Source organism: Myxocyprinus asiaticus, chromosome 21 (assembly GCF_019703515.2).
Source record: "Myxocyprinus asiaticus isolate MX2 ecotype Aquarium Trade chromosome 21, UBuf_Myxa_2, whole genome shotgun sequence".
NCBI classification, from domain to species: domain Eukaryota; kingdom Metazoa; phylum Chordata; class Actinopteri; order Cypriniformes; family Catostomidae; genus Myxocyprinus; species Myxocyprinus asiaticus.
In genome coordinates this window covers 24710039-24724549 of record NC_059364.1, presented here as the reverse complement: position 1 = coordinate 24724549, position 14511 = coordinate 24710039, and the positions used below count along the sequence as shown (strand labels likewise).

Below are 14511 nucleotides of genomic sequence, written 5' to 3'. Positions count from 1 at the left end.
CTGGGATTAAAATGTTAATTATACCTAAAAATAAACATAAGTTTTAGGATTTTGAAACATTACAAAATATTTTTTTTTACATGCAATATGTTGGTGATTCTCGCGAAACCTGTCAAGAAAATGTCCTGGTCACATTTAAACTCCCCAAAAATTATGAAATTACAGTATATTTTGGATAAAGAAAATGAAGCCTACATTTAGGACCATTAAGATTTTTTTACATTGTGACATTATCTTCAGGACACTTAAGCACATTTTACTATTATTTACAATTTAAATAATATTTAACTAAATCATTATGACCATCTTTTTTTCATTGTGAAAATGAGAACTGGGGGGCTAATTGTGCGTAACTGTCATGAAAATAATGTCACATTGTGCAAAAAAAATGTAAGAGTCCTAAAAATAGACTTAATTTTCAGTATACAATATATAATTTCTTATTCGTTTGTTTTGATTTTTGAGTAAAATAGGAACAGGACATTTTCTTGACAGGTTCCGTGAGAATCACAGGGTTGCTGCAGTTTTTAAAATCAAATTTAAGACTTTTTAAGACCTTTTTCAAGACCTGAACAAATAAAATTAATACTGTATCCCGGATATGATCCATAGCGTGGAACTTTTAACTTTAAAGACACTTTAACTTTGAAATACACCGGGGACTCTTATTTTGAAATGGTTGAGCTTTACTGCTTCCAGCTGCTCATTCAAACAAATAAGGGATATAAAATGTGCACTCCTACAATGATCTACAATGTATTACAATATAAACAATTAAAAGTAAACGTTGTCAAATTTCATCAACATTATATCATCATTATCAACAGCTGATCTTTAGTGATGGATTGTCATAAATTTCCGATATGGCTTAATAACTGTGAACTGCTCTGCAAGAGATGAAAACACTCACAAGCCCCTGCGTGCTTGGAGAAAATACAGTGCCACGTTTTCACTTTGAAGGATGCAGTTATTAGGTTTTTGAATGAAATCTTAATCTTTTGAAGTTTGATAATCACATTAGGTCATATGGGGCCTGGGTAGCTCAGTGGTAAAATACACTGGCTACCACCCCTGGAGTTCGCTAGCTCGTTAGTTCGAATCCCAGAATGTGCCGAGTGACTCCAGCCAGGTCTCCTAAACAACCAAATTGGCCCAGTTGCTAGGGAGGGTAGAGTCACATGGGGTAAACTCCTCATGGTCGCTATAATTGGTGGGGCTCGTGGTGAGTTGAGTGTGGTTGCTGCGGTGGATGGCGTGAAGCCTCCACATGCGCTATGTCTCCGTGGCAACGTGCTCAACAAGCCACGTGATAAGATGTGCGGGTTGACGGTCTAAGATGCGGAGGCAACTGGGATTCGTCCTCTGCCACCCGGACTGAGGCAAATCACTACGTGACAACAAGGACTTAAAAGCACATTGGGAATTGGGCATTCCAAATTGGGAGAAAAAAAAAAAAAAAAACTTTTGTCATATTTAAGACTTTTTTATGACCTTAAATTTTGGAAAACTGTTTTTTAGGTATTTTAAGACTTTTTAAGGATCCACGGGAACCCTGAATCACCCAAGTACATTTTTCTTTTTACCTTTTCACTCAAATTGTTATGCTAATAATAGAATTTGTTACAAAAAAACTATATTCAATTAAATAAATTTAAAATAGGTAAAATTTTCACAATTGCTCTTGAATGGCACTGTATTTAAATATACAATATAGTGATATTACATTACAATTTACATATGTAATTGATATTATATGTGGTATAGTATGAATATTCTTTGAGTGAACAGGCCATAAACAGAAATTTCAGTTTCATAATCTAACCTCTTTTGGTGAAAGAATGGAGACGTAGTCCTCATAAATTATCCTGGCTTTTTCATCGATAGCTGATGGGTTGGTTTCTTTCTTCAGTTCCTCACAGGCGATCCAGAACATCAGGTTTTCCTCGCTGTACTCAGACCGCAGGAACTCCCGGAAAACATCCCTCCCCTCTGGAGAGCGCATCACCATCTCAAAGCTCCGTGACCAGGCAATCACTTCATCCAGTGTGGGATGCCTAGAAATGTGTGAGACAATGAAAAAAAAAAACAGGAACTACCCATTTGAAATAATCAGACACCACTTTGTTGTAGCTATAAATAAATTCATGCTAAAGGTAGGTAAGTTAATGGTATTCAGGGCACTTCATTAGAAATACTGTCTTTAGAACAAAATGATGACTTGAACTTGCTTATAATGGCACTAATATATAATCTGTAACACCACACATTAGAGGTATGAACAGAAGCACAATTTGTCCCAGCACAAAATATATAATGCTGCTAACAACTTACGGTTCCTCTGTTGCTTCTATGCTGTCCATCTTTGTACAAGTTTGCCTTTCTGAACGTTCCCTTCTGTCTTCATTCCTGTTGGGAGGAGCAAAGTGTTATACACAGCAAAGTCACAGTGGTATTTGAAATTAAACATAAACATGTTGCACTGATCACCATGCAACAGGGTTTCCACCAACATGATGACAGGAAATCGGCATGCTTCTTGAGAATCTTTGTGTACCTTGAAATGGACCCCATAATGCAGAATTACTGACAAGTGCCATTCCCATCTCCAAAATTACAGCATACCCCATAAGACATTTTTGCATCAATTCAAACTTTTACCTTTCTCCATTGAACTACTGATAAGAATAGTCATATACCATTACTATGGAATAATCAAATCAATCAAGATTTTTATTTCAATGACTGTCCCAGGCCAAATTGTTAAAATCCATGAAGGTTTTCCATGACTGTGGAATATATATATATATATATATATATATATATATATATATATATATATATATACATATATATATATATATACACACACACACACATACATATGTACACTGATCAGCAACAACATTTAATCCAATGACAAGTAAAGTGAATAACATTGATTATATCGTTACAATGGCACCTGTCAAGGGGTGAGATATATTAGGCAGCAAGTGAACAGTCAGTTCTTGAGTTTCATGTCTTTGAAGCAAGAAAAATGGTCAAGTGTAAGGATCTGAGCGACTTTGTAAAGGGCCATATTGTGATGGCAGAGCATCTCCAAAATGGCAGGTCTGTTGGGGTGTTCCTAGTATGCAGTGGTTAGTACCTACCAAAATTGGTCCAAGGAAGGACAACCGGTAAAGGGTTATGGGCGCCCAAAACTCACTGATGCACTTGGGGAGTGAAGGCTAGCCTGTCTGGTCCGATCCCACAGAAGAGCTACTGTAGCACAAATTGCTGAAAAACGTAATGTTGGCCATGATAGAAAGGTGTCAGAACACACAGTGCATCACAGCTTGCTGCGTATGAGGCTGCGTAGCCGCAGACTGGTCAGAGTGCCCATGCTGACCCCTGTCCACCACCGAAAGTGCCTACAATGGGCACGTGAGCATCAGAACTGGACCATGGAGCAATGAAAGAAGGTGGCCTGGTCTGATGAATCACGTTTTCTTTTAGATCATTTGGCTGGCCGGGTGCGTTGTCTACCTGGGGAAGAGATGGCAGCAAGATACACTATGGGAAGAAGGCAGGCCGGCGGAGGCAGTGTGATGCTCTGAGCAATGTTCTGCTGGGAAACCTTGGGTCCTGACATTCATGTGGATGTTACTTTGACACATACCACCTACCTTAAGATTGTTACACACCACGTACACCCCTTCATGGCAACAGTGTTCCCTGATGGCAGTGGCCTCTTTCAGCAGGATAATGCGCCCTGCCACATTGCAAAAATTGTTCAGGAATGGTTTGAGGGACATGACAAAGAGTTCAGGGTGTTGACTTGGCCTCCAAATTCCCCAAATCTCAATCCAATTGAACAACTATGGGATGTGCTGGACCAACAAGTCCGATCCATGGAGGCCCCACCTCGCAACTTACAGGATTTAAAGGACATGCTGCTAATATCTTGGTGCCAGACACCACAGGACACCTTCAGAGGTCTTGTGGAGTACATGCCTCGATGGGTCAGAGCCAATTTGTCGGCACTAAGGGGACCTATGCGATATTAGGCAGATGGTTTTAATGTTGTGGCTGATTGGTGTCTATCCAAATGGAGAAAACTTGGCACAGTAGTGAACCTTCCCAGAAGTGGCCGACCTTCCAAAATTCCTGCAAGAGCACAGCGACGACTCACCCAGGAAGTCACAAAAAAGCCAAGGACAACATCCAAGGAACTGCAGGCCTCTCTCGCATCAATAAAGGTCACTGTTCATGACTCCACTATCAGAAAGACACTGGTCAAAAATGCCATCCATGGAAGTGTGGCGAGGCGTAAAAACAACTGCTAAACTAGAAGAACATTAAGGCTTGTCTGAATTTTGCCAAAACACACCTTAATGATCGTCAAACCTTTTGGGAGAATGTTCTGTGGACTGATGGGTCGAAAGTGGAAAGTATATTAGTATATATTTTAAGCAGTAAAAACAACTTTCAACTTATTTTACTGTGCACATTTATGAAGCAGCAAACTTGGGGTACAATTTAACTAAGGGTCTTTAAGCTTCATATCCTTCATGAATACCATGGAATTTTTACAGGTGAACATCCACTCCGTTTCCCAATCCAAGTCTCTATGGAGCAAGTATAATTGGATTTGCTAGCCAAGGGATCAAACATGCTGAGAAGACTCTAAATATACAACATGAACAACACAGCTGTTTTGCATGTGATGCGGAGAGACAGAAATAGCAGTTCTGAGCGGATAATGGCAGCGTGTAGTGGTGGTGGGGTTACAGACTAAGGTTAGGGTTACTGCCTCCTCAATGTTTTCTTTATTTCATGCAATATATGTATTCATTCATGTTACAGTTCCCCTGCAAGCTGTGTTAAGCCCTTTACAATCTTTCTTCGTTCAATGGCCCAGCCTCAAACTACTGCCTTTTTTCTTTTTACAAGCTAATTTTACAATTGTTTTTTTGTTTGTTTTTTTTTTTTGTCATTAACATTTTATTGATTCCATACATAAAAAATAAATACAATTAGGACAAACAGAGCATAAATACATGGAATCATTTATATCCTTATTATTTCCACCCAAATCCCCCTTTGGGCTATGTCCCCATCTTCTGACTGGCATCTCCAACAGGTGTATCTATTAAACCAAGTCTATACAACATTGAAATAGAAACGATGTATAATTTTAAATTGCATAAGATGTACCTTAGCATCTCTGGACATAGATTTGACATTTTTTAGAATCCTTTCCCACTCCCCATCTTCCAGTGCCATGTTCAAATCCTTTTCCCATAACCCCTTGAGAGATGATAAGCTCTGTCGCCAAGACTCTGAATCAGCAAAAAATAGTACACCGATGCTTCATGACCCTTCCCAAAAGCAGCAATCGCCACTCTAAGGGTGTCTGCCACTTTAGGGGGCTGTATACTACCTCCAAAGACAGTACATAATAAACGGTGCAACTGTAAATATCTGAAGAATTGAGACCTCGGAATCCCAAATTGCTGTATAATATTATCAAAAGATCTCAATCTACATGTCTCCAAGCATAACAACATCCCACTCAATCCACTCCGTCCAGCAAAAGGGGGACTTATCAATGCATAATTTAGGGTTCAACCATATGCTTGAGGCAACATTCAGATAAATATCCGAACTGAACATACGGGAAACCTTTGACCACACTGATTGCTAGTGCGAAATGACGGGATGAAATTTTACCTTTCTGGGCAATTTGGTAGAAAGACTTTGTAATGGTGAAATAGGGGCAAGGGCCTCTTGTTCAATGCAAAACCTGGGAGAGGCCCTCTCCGGTGGGAGTGACCAATGTGTCAAATGTCCAAAAGCATAATAGTAAAATAAAATCTAGGGGAGACCTAACCCACCTTTGTCAACTGGCCTGTGTAAGTTTACCATTCCAAATAATGGATTTGGCTATACTATAAAAACTTTTAAAAATAAATTCAACTGACTGAAGTAGTTGAATTTTGAAATACAATTCATTTTTATAACATTAACCTTCCCAATCATAGACAAATGTAAAGAAGCCCACCTGTCCACATCACTCGAAAACCTTTTTATTAAAGGGTCAAAATTAACTTTTTTTAAATGAACCCAAAATTAAGGGTCACTAAATCATTCAAACTTGATTGAAACAAAATGCCCAAATACTTAATGCCCTGCTTGGGCCACTGGAAGATGCCCAGCTGAAAAGCTGTCACAGGGCAATACGCTGTCAAAGCCAAAGCTTCGGATTTAGACCAATTAACTCTATATCCTGAGAACTTAGAAAAGGAATGAATAATTCTGTGGAGGCAAGGCATAGATCTAGTAGGGTCGGAGACGAACAATAAAATATCATCTGCGTAAAGCAAAAGCTTATGCACCATACCTCCTGCCAAAACCCCCGGGAAAATCACCCTCCTTTCTTACTGCTGCTGCTAATGGTTCCAGGGCAAGACAGAACAATAATGGGGAAAGAGGGCATCCCTGGCGGGTGCCCCTATCCAGGGTAAAATACCGCTATCGGGTGTCTATAAAGTAATTTAATCCATCCAATAAAAGTATTCTCAAACCCGTACAATTCCAAAATCTTAAAAAGATAATCCCATTCTACCATATCAAACGCCTTTTCGGAGTCTGATCATTCACCACTGACCACATGATATTGATGAAACGCCTAATGTTCCCTATCTGTCACTCACTCGATGTTGTGTCGATGTAGTGACACTAGGGGTCACTCTTGGGAGCCCGAGACACCTCTGGTCTTTGATAAAAGGCCAATGAAAATTGGCGAGTGGTATTTGCATGCCACTCCCCCGGACATACGGGTATAAAAGGAGCTGGTATGCAACCACTCATTCAGATTTTCTCTTCGGAGCCGAACGGTCATGCTCACTGAGCTGAATACTACTGATCATTCACCTCTGTGGATCTGACGGTGCATTTCAGCGGCTTCTCCCCCCTCTGCAGAGAATGCCCCTGGGTGCTTCGGCAGAAATAAGAGTATATTTCTCTAAAAGAGTATATTTCTCTAAAAGAGCGGCACACACGGAACGTCTTTTTAAAGACGCTTTTCCGATTGTGTGTTATTCCTGGGAGACGGCGTTCGTGGATGGTCATGTTCTCATTGCGAGGATATGTCCATGGCAACTCACCTTCGTAAGAAAGCAAGCCACCTCAGAGGCTCCCCGCCTCGGTCCTTTTACCCATGGGTATGAGGCCAGCGCGGCTAGCACTGGGGGCGATTTGGGGACCCCAATGGGACCGCCTCTGCCGAGTATCCCCCCGTGGACCTCCCATTCCCCAGCACGCTCGTCTGCCCCGATCGGGCTTCTGGATGAGTCCGCCGGCTCGTCTCACAGCAAGTTCGACCTCTTATTCGGAGCCCGCGAATGTGATGAGCTCTCAAACGCAGCATCGGAGAGCGGGCTCGTCCAGTCGGAAGCCTCAGCTGGGCTCCTCCCTTCGGGGATGATTGCCCAGTCACAGGCTGACGCGGAGATGACGACATGCTTTCCCGGGCAGCCGCGAGCGCTGGCTAGAGTGGAACCCTCTACTCTCCCTGAACCCTCGCGGCTTGGTGATTGGTTCCTGGGCTCGCGGCGCTGCTCAAAGCCACGCCCCGCCCCCATTCCTTTCTTCCCGGAAGTGCATGAAGAGCTGACAAGGTCGCGGGAGGCACTTTTTACTGCCCGGTCCTGATCTTTTTGGCTTCCCCGCCCTCACTACCCTCGATGGTGGGGCGAACTGAAAATTTTTCAGATGCTTCTGGGGCATACGGCGTCCTCGGTGGTGGCCACCCCGCTCGGCTTGATGCATATGAGGCTGCTTCAGCGTCGTGGTCACGACAGACGCCTCCAAAACGGGCTGGGGCGCTGTTTGCAACGGGCACGCAGCCACCGGCCTTTGGACCGCGACTGCATTGGCACATCAACTGCCTCAAGTTGTTGGCAATTCTGCTCACCCTGCGGAGGTTTCGGCCATTGATCCAGGGCAAGCACGTGTTAGTTCAGATAGCACGACAACAGTAGCATATGTCAACTGCCAAGGCGGTCTGCACTCTTGTTGTATGTCACAACTCACCCGCCGTCTCCTCCTCTGGAGTCAGCAGCACTTCAAGTCGCTGCAAGCCACTTACATCCCGGGCAACCTCAACACTACAGCGGATGCGCTGTCACGACAGGTTACCCTCAGGGGAGAGTGGAGACTTCACCCTCAGGTGGTCCAGCTGAATTGGAGTCGATTCGACAGGCACAGGTGCACCTGTTCGCCTCCCAAGAGTCCTCCCCACTGCCCGCTCTGGTACGCCCTGACCGAGATCCCCTAGGCATAAACGCGCTGGCACACAGCTGGCCCCCTGGCATGCGCAAATATGCGTTTTCCCCAGTGAGCCTACTTGCACAGACCCTGTGCAAGGTCAGGGAGGACGAGGAGCAGGTCGTCCTGGTAGCACCCTACTGGCCCGCCCAGACGTGGTTCTCGGACCTCATGCTCCTCGCGACAGCCCCCTTTGGCGAATTCCCCTGAGGAAGGACCTTCTTTCTCAGGGACGGGGCACCATCTGGCACCCACGCCCAGACCTCTGGAATCTCCATGTCTGGCCCTTGGACGGGACGCGGAAGACCTAAGCGGTGGTAGACACGATTACTCAGGCTAGGGCCCCCTCTACGAGGCGCCTGTATGCCTTTAAGTGGCGTCTGTTCACTAAGTGGTGTTCTTCCCATTGGGAAGACCCCCAGAGATGCGCAGTTGGATCAGTGCTTTCCTTCCTGCAGGAGAGGTTGGAAGGGAGGTTGTCCCCTTCCACCTTGAAGGTGAATGTTGCCGCCATAGCAGTACACCACGACGCAGTTGACGGAAAGTCCTTAGGGAAGCACGACCTGATCATCAGGTTCCTAAGCGGTGCCAGGGGGCAGAACCCTTCCAGACCGTGCCTCGTTCCCTCATGGGACCTCTCTGTAGTTCTTCAGGGTCTACAGAGAGCCCCCTTTGAGCATTTGCAGTCAGCCGAACTTAAGGCACTCTCCTTGAAGACTGCCCTCCTGAATGCGCTCACTTCCATCAAGAGGGTAGGTGACCTACAAGCGTTCTCTGTCAGCAAAACATGCCTGGAGTTCGGTCCGGGATACTCTCACATGATCCTGAGACCCCGACCGGGCTATGTGCCCAAGGTTTCCACCACCCCTTTTAGGGACCAGGTGGTGAACCTGCAAGCGCTGCCCCAGGAGGAGGCAGACCCAGCCCAGTCGTTGCTGTGTCCGGTGTACGCTTTACGCATCTATATGGATCGCACGCAGAGCTTTAGAATCTCTGAGCAGCTCTTTGTCTGCTTTGGTGCACAGCGGAAAGGAAGCGCTGTCTCCAAGCAGAGGATCGCCCACTGGCTCATTGATGCCATAACTATGGCATATGTCGCCCAGGACATGCCGCCCCCGGTAGGGCTATAAGCCCACTCTACCAGGGGTGTAGCGGCTCCCTGGGCCCTGGCCAGGGGTGCCTCTCTAACAGACATTTGCAGAGCAGCGGGCTGGGCAACACCCAACACCTGTGCAAGGTTCTACAACCTCTGGGTGGAACTGGTTTCGTCCCAGGTAGTGGCACGCAACACAAGCGGATAAGCCCGGGATAGCTGGCCGGGTGTATCGCTTACACATAGCGCCTTCCACCTCCCTTGGAGCTGAAGACGTGCGCCATTAATTCCCAGTAGTGTTCACAAACTTTGTTCCCTGGTTGACTTCCTCCGAGCCCTGTGGCAGTCGAGTTTTCGGAGAGACTCACTGCCGGCCCAGTACACGCGCTAACTAAGAGCCCTGTTCTGGGGTAGGTGCTCCGCATGTGGCGGTTCCCTGTAAGGCTAACCCCATGCGATTATATATCTTCCGCTAATTCGTTTTCCTGTTGGCAAACTGTGTCTTCCTTGGGCAGAACCCCTCTGCCCCAGTCTCCATGTTTGTAGTATCTCCTCCCCCATTGGGCAGGATCTACCTTGAAGACTCCCCACATGGTTGGAAAGACCATGTGATGTATTTTTCCACTTAAATATCCCCCCCTCTCTTTGGGCGAGGTGTGGTCTCCGCGGTGTCTTCCCCTTGGGAGGGACACCCCCCGACTAGACCTGGCGGCCCAGTCAGATAATCACCCTTCTTTTTTAGGGAGTGGAAAAAAAGAAGGGGAAAAGAGGCCACGACTGGGTTAAGCCAGTCTCTATCTTTGGGTAGTCGACTTGTCCCCAAAAAGGGCAGTCTGACACTCATAAATATGTTGGGGGAGGTTACATGTCGACCTGGTGTGCTGGCTATGAGGCACACAGTAGTCTGCCCACCACACACCACCAGTTCACGTAACAGTTCAGCCAATTGTGGCATTTCGTATAGGGACCCCAAGTGTCACTACATCGACACAACGTCGAGTGAGTGACAGATAGGGAACGTCATGTTTACTTGTGTAACCTCCGTTCCCTGATGGAGGGAACGAGACGTTGTGTCCCTCCTGCCACAACGCTGAACTACCTGCTGAAATGACCGGACCTTATATTGGCTCCTCAGCATAAAACCTGAATGAGTGGTTGCATACCAGCTCCTTTTATACCAGTATGTCCGGGGGAGTGGCATGCAAATACCACTCGCCAATATTCTTTTGCCTTTTATCAAAGACCAGAGGTGTCTCAGGCTCCCAAGAGTGACCCCTAGTGTCACTACATCGACACAATGTCTTGTTCCCTCCATCAGGGAACGGAGGTTACACAAGTAACCATGACGTTATCAGAAGAGCTACAGCCCTGAATAAACCCCACCTGATCTATATGTATAAGAGATGTCATAACTGTACTTAATCGGTTAGCCAAAATGACAATATTTTAACGTCTAGCTGGATCAGGGAAATTGGACGGTAACTCTTGCACTCACTTGGATATTTTTCCTTTTTAAGAATCAGACTGATCCAGGCTTGCGTCATGGTTGGCGGAAGCTTACCATTCTTTAATGATTCTGTATAAACTTCTAACAAAAGTGGAGCCAGTTCTGTAGCATATGATCTAAAAAATTCAGCGGCAAAGCCATCTGGCCCCAGAGCCTTGCCTGTAGGCAAGGCTTTAATTACCTCGCCAAGCTCCTCCAAGGTTATCTCAGAGTCAAGATAATTTTTTTGCTCAGTCATCAGTTTAGGAAGTTGTAATGGTTCCACAAAGTTTCTAATATCCTCATCAGTAGATGAAGACGTGGAGCTGTAAAGATCAAGATAGAATTCTTTAAAGGCATTATTAATATCAGTGGCCAAGGTAAATATTTCACCACCAGCAGATTTCACGGAGGTAATGGTAGAAAAAGACTCTCTCTGTTTTATATATCTAGCTAGGAGTTTCCCTGCCTTATCCCCTGACTCAAAGTATGACCGTCTTGCCCTGAATAGCCAAAATTCCACCTTCCGCGACAAAAATTGGGTCAATTCCCTGAGGCCATTAGACGACATTCAGCGCTTTAGCTCTGCCTCTGCATTTTTTATATTCCCTTCCAATTCCACAAGTTCTTGCGCTTTGGATTTTTTTGGTGAATGAGGCATACTGTATGATCCGGCCCCTAAGAACCACCTTAAGTGCCTCCCAAGCCACGCCCACAGAGGATACTGAGGACCAGCTGATCTCCATATAGACATTGATTTCTGTCTTTAACATTTGTTGGAATTCAGGATTTTGCTAAAGGGATACATTAAAGCACCAACTATATGATTTCCTTTTCTCCATGTGTGGCAACACCTCTAAACACACCAGGGCGTGTCTGAGTTTAAAATGTTTCCAATTGAGCAAACAACAGAGGAAATGACGGACTTAGATATAAAAAAATAAAAAAAATCTATTCTAGGGTAAATCTTATGGACTGAAGAAAACAAACTATAATCCCTACCAGATGGGTTCAAAAGTCTCCAAATATCTGTAAAACCAAGATTTTCACACATCTTGTGAAGCGTCAATGTTGCTCTAGGGGGCTTGCACACTTTTGCTTCACTATGATCAAGAACTGAGTCCATCAAAAGATTAAAGTCATGAGGGGTGCCAGCGGCTTGCAACATCCCTTCAAGATCTATAAAAAAGCCCTGATCATCAACGTTAGGTGCATAAATATTGGCCAAAATAAGACTTTGTCCTTGAATTTCAGCTAAAACAATAATGACTCTTCCTAATTTCTCTTTAATCTGTTTGACACATTTGAATTGTAGATGTTTACTTATCAGCATAATGACTCCCCTGCTCTTAATCAAGCCAGCACTAAAGAAAACATGCCCACCCCATATCTTCCCACATTTTTCAGCTTCCTGCGGAGAAAGGTGCGTTTCTTGAAGAAACACTATATCATATTTCTTACGCTTAAGAAGAGAAAGAACCTTCCTTCTTTTTATGGGGTGCTCCAACCCATTCACATTCCATGTGGAGAGAGACAGTCCACTCATATTAACATTTGACATTTTGACATAAGAAAAAATAAATCGTGTCAAAAACAAGATTATAAAGACCACATTCCAGCATTAATGCAACAATCAAAACGTCCTGGTTACTTGTGTAACCTCCATTCCCTGATGGAGGGAACGAGACGTTGTGTCGATGTAGTGACACTAGGGGTCACTCTTGGGAGCCCGAGACACCTCTGGTCTTTGATAAAAGGCCAAAGGAAATTGGTGAGTGGTATTTGCATACCACTCCCCCGGACATACAGGTATAAAAGGAGCTAGTATACAACCACTCATTCAGGATTTAAGCTGAGGAGCCGAGACAAGGTCCCGGCCATTTCAGCATTGTGGCAGGAGGGACGCAATGTCTCGTTCCCTCCATCAGGGAACGGAGGTTACGCAAGTAACCAGTACGTTCCCTATCTGTCACTCACTCGACGTTGTGTTGATGTAGTGACACTAAGGGTACCTATACAAAACACCGCAACTGGCTGAACTGTGTTACGTGAACTGGCGGTGTGTGATGGGCAGACCACTGTGTGCCTCATAGCCAGTGCACCAGGCCGACACGTAACCTCCCCCAACATAGTTATGAGTGTCAAACAGCCCTTTGGTACAAGTCGACTACCCAAAAGACGGGCTAGCCCAGTCGTGGCCTCTTTTCCCCCTTTTATTTTCCACTCCCCAAAAAAAGGGGATTAATTGACTAGGTCGACCAGGTCTAGTCGGAGGGGTGTCCCACAAGGGGAGGACACAGTGGAGACCACACCCTGCCCAGAGAAGGGGGGGGAATTTAAGTGGAAATATGTCACATGGCCTTGCCGAGCTATGTTGGAAGTATGCCATGTGGAGAAGTCCCATGGTAGGTCCTACCCTACGGGGGAGGAGTTACTACAAGCATGGAAACTGGGGCAGAGGGGCCTCTGTCCAAGGAACATGCAGTTTGCCAACAGGGAAATGAATTAGCGGAAGATATACGTCACATGGGGTTACCTACGGGGAACCGCCACATGCGGAGCACCTACCGCAGTACAGGGCTTAGTTAGCAGGTGTATTGGGCCAGCAACGAGTCTATCTGAAAACTCGTCTGCCACAGGGCTCGGAAGAAATCAACCAGGGAACACAGTTTGTGAACACTACTGGGAGTTAATGCTGCACGTCTTCAGCTCAGGGGAGGTGAAAGGCGCTATGCGCAAGCGATACACCCGGCTGGCTGTCCCGGACATACCTGCTTGTGCATGCCACTACACGGGATGAAACTGGTTCCACCCGGAGGTTGTAGAACCTCACAAAGGTATTGGGTGTTGCCCAGCCCGCTGCTCTGCAAATGTCTGTTAGAGTGGCACCCCTGGTCAGGGCCCAGGAGGCCGCTACACCCCTGGTAGAATGGGCTTGTAGCCCTAATGGGGGCGGCACGTCCTGGGCGTGATATGCCATAGTTATGGCGTCAATGAGCCAGTGGGCGATCCTCGCGCTTCCTTTCCGCTGTCCACCAAAGCAGACAAAGAGCTGCTCAGAGACCCTAAAGCTCTGCGTGCAATCCAAATAGATGCGTAAAGCACGCACTGGACACAGCAACATCAGGGCTGGGTCTGCCTCCTCCTGGGGCAACACTTGCAGGTTCACCATTTGGTCCCTAAAAGGGGTGGTGGGAACCTTGGGCACATAGCCCGGTCGGGGTCTCAGGATCACGTGAGAGTATCCCGGACCGAACTCCAGGCACGTTTCGCTGACAGAGAACGCTTGCAGGTCTCCTACCCTCTTGATAGAAGTGAGCGCAGTCAGGAGGGCAGTCTTCAAGGTGAGTGCCTTAAGCTCAGCTGACTGTAAAGGCTCAAAGGGGGCTCTCTGTAGACCCTGAAGAACTACAGAGAGGTCCCATGAGGGAATGAGGCACTGTCTGCAGGGATTCAGCCTCCTGGCGCCTCTCAGGAACCTGATGATCAGGTCATGCTTCCCTAAGGACTTACCGTCCACTGTGTCGTGGTGTGCCGCTATAGCGGGTACATACACCTTCAAGGTGGAAGGGGACAGCCGCCCTTCTAACCTCTCCTGCAGGAAGGAAAGCACCGATCCGAC

General features: G+C 46.0%; 1 protein-coding gene across 1 annotated transcript in view; it reads right to left on the bottom strand.

Moving 5' to 3' along the window:
* The window catches only part of LOC127411830 (regulator of G-protein signaling 17-like), a 62320-nt gene that overhangs the window by 10307 nt on the left and 37502 nt on the right, over positions 1-14511 (bottom strand). The window contains exons 4-5 of the mRNA XM_051647646.1: positions 2332-2406; positions 1823-2054 (exon numbers count right to left, since the gene is read on the bottom strand). Coding sequence (XP_051503606.1) covers positions 1823-2054; positions 2332-2406 — 307 coding nt within the window. The remainder of the gene's footprint in view (positions 1-1822; positions 2055-2331; positions 2407-14511) is intronic.